The sequence below is a fragment of the Abrus precatorius genome, unplaced genomic scaffold, assembly GCF_003935025.1.
Source record: "Abrus precatorius isolate BTA unplaced genomic scaffold, Abrus_2018 Scaffold2, whole genome shotgun sequence".
Lineage (NCBI taxonomy): Eukaryota > Viridiplantae > Streptophyta > Magnoliopsida > Fabales > Fabaceae > Abrus > Abrus precatorius.
In genome coordinates, this window is record NW_020874362.1 from 34,140,502 (window position 1) to 34,148,649 (window position 8,148).

Below are 8,148 nucleotides of genomic sequence, written 5' to 3' on the forward strand. Positions count from 1 at the left end.
TAATCTCCATTAACATGGAGTTATATATATATATAGGTGTGTGTTTTTGTGATTCATGAGGCTACAATTGGGCCCAAAAACTTTAAGTATTAAGTAATAAAGGCCTCTTTCACCCCACCCCTCCCCCCGGCCCAAAAACAAAAGAATAGAACCCTTCTTGTAACTCTGTTCCAGTGAAACTAACTCGGTTAACCCAATTCGTTGATTCGGCCAAAGCCCGCAACGATGGCTGTGGAAACGCTAGCGTATCACAACGGCGTCGTTTCTAACGGAGATCTGGGCGCGAACTCCAATTCCTCCTCCGCCGCCGCTGCCACCAAAAACTCACGGGAGAGCGAGCGGCGTCGCCGTCGCCGGAAACAGAAGAAGAATAACAGCAAGGTCTCTGAGGAATCGGCGCAAGACGGTGACGACGCGAAGGAGAACACTGATCCACAGCAGGTGCTCATCATTTTTGTGGTTCTCTAGCACCGTTTTGGTCTCGTTTGCTTAGCAATCGATAATGACACTATCACTGGAAAGGAGGATAGGATTCAAATTGGAGATTAGATGTTTGCATTTGTTCGTACACTGTTGCATCGAAGTTAGGGTCTGTGAACTTGAACGGAACTCGTCGTTTTGCATGTTAGTGCTTTCGGGTGAAGGAAGTGTGAGTGTGAGGTAGGGAAGCGTCAGAACTGTGTTTGGCGAAAGGGGATTGGAAGGGGAAGAGAGGAGAATGATCTGTGTACCATGGATATTTGCCTTTCTCTTCTAACCAATTTCTTCATACTATTTGACAAATTTGTGTTTACTATTTGGTTCTAGTTGTGCAATGGAACGAAGGTTCGGACTTGGGATTGCAAAACAATATTGAGTTTTATACAAGATTTCTTTGTTTTCGGTGGTGATGAAAATCATATTTTTAAATTATTAGTTTAGGATTTATTCACCCCCTTATTGGAACTGGGTTTTGATCCCTTTGGAAAGATTAGAGTTATGCTTTCTAGTGCAACTCAGCAACTAGAGAGTTTGATTCTTATCCAATACATGTTCATGAAATGGCATCTGCTTATACCTCCATTGAAAACTAGATTTCCTTTTGATTTCAGTTATTAACCATGATCTATTCTTGTAAGTTGTAACTATTTCATTTGAAGTCAGTGTTGAGTGTTCTAGAAATTATGTTGGTGATTATATCAGATCTCAAGACGATCTATATTTCCTTAAATAAACATGTGACTTCTTCCATCATTTTCAAATACAATGTCGTTAATACACAAATTGTTGGTGATGCCCATATAATGTCATTTTTCTCAAATTTTAGGTGGTTGAACAAGTTGAAGTTGAGTATGTACCAGAGAAAACAGAGCTAGGTGAAGGCCTGGATGAAGAATTCAGAAAAATCTTTGAGAAATTTACTTTCAGTGAGGTTACTGGCTCAGAGGTAACGTGCTTGTGTCAATTGATTATTTGTACTTGCCTTTTCATTTACTATCTGATCAATTGTTTACTTGGATACAACCAGGATAATGATAAGAAGGATGAATCTGCAGAAAATGCGGCTACAAATAAGAAAGCAGACTCTGATTCTGAAGAGGAAGAAAATGATAATGAGCAAAAAGAGAAAGGCATTTCAAACAAGAAGAAAAAGGTATAGCAATCTCCATCATATTTATTTAATTTGTTTTCTCAATTTAACTGTTGCATTCCTTTTCATGATTATGCTAAAAGTTTCTTTTTGGGTTCAGCTTCAACGTAGGATGAAAATTGCTGAACTGAAACAGATTTGCTCAAGGCCTGATGTTGTTGAGGTTGGACTATTTTGTGTAGTATACTTAATTTTTAACTTTTTCTCTTTCACTCCTAATTATCTAGGCTAGTCTGATGCCTATTATGCAAATGTCATGTGACAGTATATTTTTCATTTTTAAGGTGTGGGACGCTACTGCAGCAGATCCAAAGTTACTTGTATTCTTGAAATCTTATCGAAATACTGTACCTGTACCTAGGCATTGGTGCCAAAAGAGAAAATTTTTGCAGGTTAGTCAGCATTCTAAATCAATGATTATGGGTTAAAAATGCAAGCATGTACAATGATCGTGGTCAACATGGGAATGTAGGGATAGAGTGAAGAAGATAACATCGATAAGGTTTCTCTTATATGTATGTATGTGGTGCTTGCAGGGGAGCAGTTGTGGCAATCACCGAGCCTGGACTTGTAGGTGTTCGGCAATGAGCATCGTTGAAGCATTTCTCATTTATTTTTGTTAGTTTGCATGAGAATATGGGCTTAATATGATGTTACATGATGGGGGTTTATGATCGTATGGCCTTTCTGTGTAATTCCATCGGCCATTTGTTTATACTAAGTTGCTAATAGTTCTGCTTTGAATTTTCAGATACCTTTCATTGTGCTTAATGCCCGGGCTGAATTCCTCTTGTCTTCAATGTTTTATAATTGATAGTGCTTGGCCACAGAGCTTCATAGTCATATAGTCATCTACACATAAATTACCAACATTTTGTAAAAACTGTTATTGTTTTTGTAGGGGAAAAGAGGTATTGAAAAACAACCCTTTCAGCTTCCTGATTTCATTGCTGCCACAGGAATCGAGAAAATCAGACAGGTAATGCATTCTTATCTGTTTGCATATGTTCTGATTCTTTGTCTGAATGACTCATCTTCAAGAATAAATAGTATTTGAAGCAAACATTTTATGATTTACTTATGAAATTAATAAGCTATTCATGAATTTGAAACGTCACACTTCCATACTCTTCTAAAAATAGCTTTGCTGGTCTAGCATTGTTAATTCAATGACCAGATGTTACTGCTGTCATAGTAGCGAATAGCGGCCAAATCGTGGGAGAATTGCGGCCATAGCAGCTGCTATTTCATCCCTGCCAAAACCCGACTTTGCCCTCGCTTTCTTAACGTTGGACATCTTTAAATGGGGATAATCTTAGGATTTTGCCCCCTTTTACATTGCTGATATCTTCTTCCTCACAAGTCCCAAGTTCTCATTTTCATTTCGGTTATCTGGTTTGTTCTTCCCCATCTTCGTTCTCTGCGACATTCTCTTGCTTCCGGTATCCTTCTCCGGCGAGGCTTCTGTTGTGACAGAGTCGTCCTCCGATTATCTTCTTCATCTCCGGCAAATCTTCTTACGTAACTTAGACATGTTCCGGTCGTCTTCATCTCTGGTTGTCTTCTTCAACTCCGGCGAAGCTTTCAATGTGATCCAGGCAGTTCTGTTCATCTTCTTCATCTCTGATAAAACGTCCGATGAACCTGCACATTTTTTAGTGACTGACCAATTCTCTGTTTTCTTATTTCCTTATATGTTTTTTATTTCCGTCTCTGTTTTTTATTTCTCTCTGTTTTGGATATTATTTTTATATTAGGTATAATACTTAGAACTTCAAAATATCAGCCATCCTACTATCCGCTATGCTGCTATAGCGTTTTTGGGATTGGCTGCTCCGTGCTGCTATTCTAGATTGACTACTATGACTGCTATTTAGAAATCTTGATGTGATGGGACATATTGTTTTAAACTTCTGATTTTGTTTGTTGAGTTTTAATATTTTTGAATAGTTTACCGGGCAGAAATCCATTTATGATTGACATTCTATTTTGAATTTATAGTTTTTGATTTGGTGGCTGTGTTTTGAATCAGCTGTTTGCAGTCTGCTCAAGTGTTTGTGGTCTCCTGTCAAAAAATCACAGTTTATTCAATCAATTGTATCCATTTGTTCTATTGATCTACAGTCACTTGTTTGCCTTGGGAATGCTGATGTGTTATTAGGCTTCAAACTGATGTTTTATATACTTTTCCTTTTGCATCCTTTGTTGATTTTGCTATTTCTTTCAATTGAACTTGATATGATATGAGTGTCTCTTTGCAATATACATGTATGTGTCGTTTTAATTAATTTTATTACATCTTCTTACCAGCTAGGTTATCTTTATGGTTTCTAGTGCAGGCTTATATTGAGAAAGAGGACAGTAAAAAGTTGAAACAAAAGCAAAGGGAACGCATGCAACCAAAAATGGGGAAAATGGATATTGATTATCAGGTTTTGTTTTGTCTTTACCTTTTCTAGTTTTGCATGGTTTGTCTTGCATACTTTTATGTAGCGTCCAGAAGTCAGACTATTTCAACCTGTTCTCAGGTGACTTTTTTTCTTGGTTAGTAGGTTCTTCATGATGCATTCTTTAAATATCAGACAAAGCCAAAGCTGACATCTCTTGGGGACCTGTATCATGAAGGAAAAGAATTTGAGGTATAATTCACTTTTATATGTAAGCACCAGATTTCAAATACTGTTTACTTAAATGATTGAGTTAATGGCAGCACAGAATGTGCAATATCCATCTACCATCTCTATAGATTGAATTTTATAAACTGCCTGTTACTGGAAGATCAATATATTCATTGAGTGGCGTGTATTAAGTTGAGTAAGTTGTTAGATTTGTGCTGCAAATGTATTTTTCAGTTACAGTATTTTCTTTAGGTCACTATTAGTTCTTACTGGGTTGATTTTGACATTTTAAAGGAAATTGATTTGAAGTTCAAATTCATAAACAGATTAGTTGATAGCTACTCGTGGGCAGTGTTGCTTTATCTTCCTGGTATCAATAGAGAAATCTAACTTCTCGAGTTCCAGGTTGTTGAGATGGGTTTTTCAACTTCTTTGATTGATAATACCTTCACTTTTCATTTTTTAATCAACAGAGTTGAACAATATATTTCTTCTTATCTGATTTCTGGGTTGAATAATGGATCTCCTAGACCTTGAGAGCTTAGCTTCCATCTATATCATATTCTTGTGAGGTGGAAAGTTCATGTATTCTCTATAAATTTATCAAAAGTAATAGTATTTTTCTTTGGACATTTGGTCTAAAGATCATAGGTCGTTATGATATGATGTTTCCATTGATTTGGGCAAGTGTCAAAGTTAATAGCATCCATACAAGTTATAACTTGATTGTTATTATATATAATGCTGTGCAGGTAAAGTTGAGGGAGATGAAACCTGGCATGTTGTCACACGAATTAAAAGAAGCTCTTGGTATGCCTGAGGGTGCTCCTCCTCCATGGCTTATTAATATGCAGGTAATATCAATGTATTGTGGCATTTATGTTGTATTATTCTGTTCTTGTCCCTTTCATTATGTTATTATTATTTTTATTTCCAGAGATATGGTCCTCCTCCATCATACCCTCATCTGAAGATCCCTGGCCTGAATGCTCCTATCCCCCCTGGGGCTAGTTTTGGCTATCATCCTGGCGGCTGGGGCAAGCCTCCTGTTGACGAAGTACTTTATTTATATTCACTCTCTTCTTTTATCATTTGATTTTTGAATCATTATGGGTTTTTTTTTTCATTAAAAGGCTTCCCACAACCCCTTCTCCTTTTACACCTCATTGATCACGTTTCTTGTCTGCAACTGAACAGTATGGGCGTCCACTTTATGGAGATGTTTTTGGTGTTCATCAACAAGAACAGCCTAATTATGAGGTTGGTTTACATAGAAGTTCTCCTATGTATTTAAAGGGGTAACTTCTCTTTGATATAATCTTCCAATGTTGCCATTTTTATGTTAGATGACAAAGCCTAGTGCTTTTAAAGTTCAATGTTTGAAGCTTATGGCATTCCCTTCTCTCTCTCTCTGTCTCTCGATATGTGGGTGTGTTGTATTCTCTTTTCCTTTGTATTTAATTCAATGAAGACATGATAGAGATGAAAATGAGAGAAATTTGAAATTAGAAATTAAATTAGCTTTTTATCAATCCATCTTGCATGTCCAAATACATTGCTTGTTATCTTTCTTTCCTTATCTTCTTTTCAATCTCAAAAGCTATTCTTTTGGTACTTGGTAGATTGAATGCAGAAATTATTGGACTAGAAAAAGTAATTAATTTAACTAAATCAGGAGCACCTATTAACTCAAATATGGTTGTTTTGAACATGGTATTCCTTTTTGTATTTTTTGCTTAAATGGTTTCACAATGAAGGAGGAACCAGTTGATAAGAGCAAACACTGGGGTGACTTGGAGGAAGAGGAGGAGGAAGAGGAAGAAGAAGAGGAAGAGGAAGAGGAAGAAGAAATGGAGGAGGAGGAACTAGAAGCTGGTATTCAGTCTGTTGATAGTTTGTCTAGGTATTATGTTCTATTTTAGTTTCTTTTCTTGTTGGCATTACTGTTTCTTTTCATAGATATATTTCTTTCTTTCATAGAATTGACATAATAAATGGGCACTTGATGTAAAATCTAAGGACCCATTGTATGACTAATTTAGTTCAGGAGTGGTTAACAATTAACTTAACTAAACCCACCTCAAGAATGTTTCACAGGTCCTAGGCTGGCTTTGGTTTATTATTCTGTACTTTGTGTGTCTCTGTGTGTGTAGATTGATACCTGGTTTTGGTTTGTTGTGTTAATCTCCTGTTTTTTTAAACTCATTTCTTTCATATTTTCCATTGGATTTTCCTCCCCAGCACTCCCACTGGAGTGGAGACACCTGATGTTATTGACCTTCGTAAGCAGCAGAGGAAGGAACCTGAAAGGCCTCTTTATCAAGTGGGTCTTTCTAATGCTGCTCTTCAATCAGCCTTAGCTCTTTGATCATTTAATTGTATGTCATTAATCATGTTTTCTGTGAAGGTACTTGAAGAGAAGGAGGGAAAAATTGCTCCGGGAACTTTGCTTGGAACCACACACACGTATGCAAAATTGGGACCTTTTTCTTTTTAATAATGAGAGGCATTTTTTTTCTTTTCTTCCTCAATTATTTATTAACAAGTTGTGATGTTCCTTTCTCTCCAGTTATGTTGTTAGCTCTGGCACCCAGGACAAGTCAGGGGCTAAAAGGGTAAAGTGAAGATTTTCCTCTTTTTTCAGGGGGAAAAGGGTGGGAGGGGTTTTTATGATAATATTGATCGGTGGGATAACATGTTTCATGGTTTACAGGTTGATTTGCTTAGAGGTCAAAAGTCAGATAAAGTGGATGTCACTTTACAGCCAGAAGAGTTGGATGTCATGGAAAATGTTTTACCTGCAAAGTATGAATGTTGTTTTTGAAAAAGAAATTTGTTGTCTGTTAGTGATGTTACATGGGTCTGATTTCTTACCTCTGGTGGAACAATTTCAGGTATGAAGAAGCAAGGGAGGAAGAGAAGTTACGGAGTCAGCGTGAGGATTTCAGTGACATGGTTGCAGAGGTCTGTTGCATTTAAGTTCCATATAGTACAGACCACATATTGTTATTATTATTATTATTAACTTAGGCCTTGAATTGTTTATTTAATTATGTAACCAACTGGTGCAGAATGAGAAGAAGAGGAAGAGAAAGATGCAAGAAAAGGAGGGCAAGTCCAAGAAGAAGGACTTTAAGTTTTAAGTTGGTTTCGTTACTTTTTCATTTGCAGGAAAAGTGGAGACCTGGGAGTTACCCATTCATCAAATTGTCATTTTCCATTGGAGAGAGGGTTGGTTGTTAGCTGTGTTTTATGGCATCTCTTTCTCTTTCTCTATCACGTGTTATTGTCTGCGAGTAGCTTTCATTGCTTTGGTTAGGAATATATTACTTATGTAATACGATGAACACCATAACAGAACGAGGCATATGCTTTAGTTGGAAACACAATACAATGACTCATTATTATTGTTGTTGGCATTCGGGATCCGTTCGTGCGTCTGATACTTACATGATCCACGTGATTAGATGCGTGATAATTCTTAGCATGATATCGATGTCTGTTGGTGCAAACAGGTTCGAGAAAGTATCCCGACTTGTAATTTTCAATCCTTTGTTACCACTTTTCCATCTTCAAACTAAAACTTAAGATCATGATTCTGGTTCTATTTAGAAATACTGTGGGTAGGGTAGAGGGATGTGAGAAGGACAGATGTGTCTTTTGGGAATCATTTTAAAAAAATAATAATAATAAATGTGTTTTTTATTTTCATGAGGCAACGTGGTCGATCAAGTCTTGTCAGTTCCCATTTTTTTTTTCCTTAAAAGGGTTCCTTTTAATTTGTTTTATAAAGGATTTACATTGAGGTTTTGTTCATTCCATAAAAGTTGCTTTCCTTTTTGAAGAGTTTTTATAGTATTGTGTTTAGCCCTTCTACTTTATATATCTTCTTGCTTTTTG

The 8,148-nt window shown here is 36.7% G+C and overlaps 1 protein-coding gene across 2 annotated transcripts; it reads left to right on the top strand.

The window, feature by feature from the left end:
- The first annotated feature begins 157 nt into the window (after positions 1 to 157).
- On the top strand, positions 158 to 7,749 carry LOC113857680 (splicing factor 3B subunit 2-like). 2 transcript variants are annotated; one of them, XM_027489800.1, is made up of 18 exons: positions 158 to 441; positions 1,307 to 1,426; positions 1,508 to 1,633; positions 1,731 to 1,793; positions 1,915 to 2,022; positions 2,532 to 2,609; positions 3,970 to 4,062; positions 4,183 to 4,269; positions 5,001 to 5,102; positions 5,186 to 5,305; positions 5,446 to 5,508; positions 6,006 to 6,151; positions 6,490 to 6,558; positions 6,656 to 6,714; positions 6,818 to 6,863; positions 6,962 to 7,053; positions 7,143 to 7,212; positions 7,320 to 7,749. In XM_027489800.1, exons 1-18 carry the CDS (start codon positions 226 to 228, stop codon positions 7,489 to 7,491), a joined length of 1,830 nt encoding a protein of 609 aa, XP_027345601.1. In that variant the 5' UTR covers positions 158 to 225; the 3' UTR covers positions 7,492 to 7,749. The 2 variants fall into 2 exon arrangements, with proteins under 2 accessions (XP_027345601.1, XP_027345602.1); XM_027489801.1 differs by having other exon boundaries at positions 186 to 441; positions 6,490 to 6,571; positions 7,320 to 7,664.
- The last annotated feature ends 399 nt before the right edge of the window (positions 7,750 to 8,148 follow it).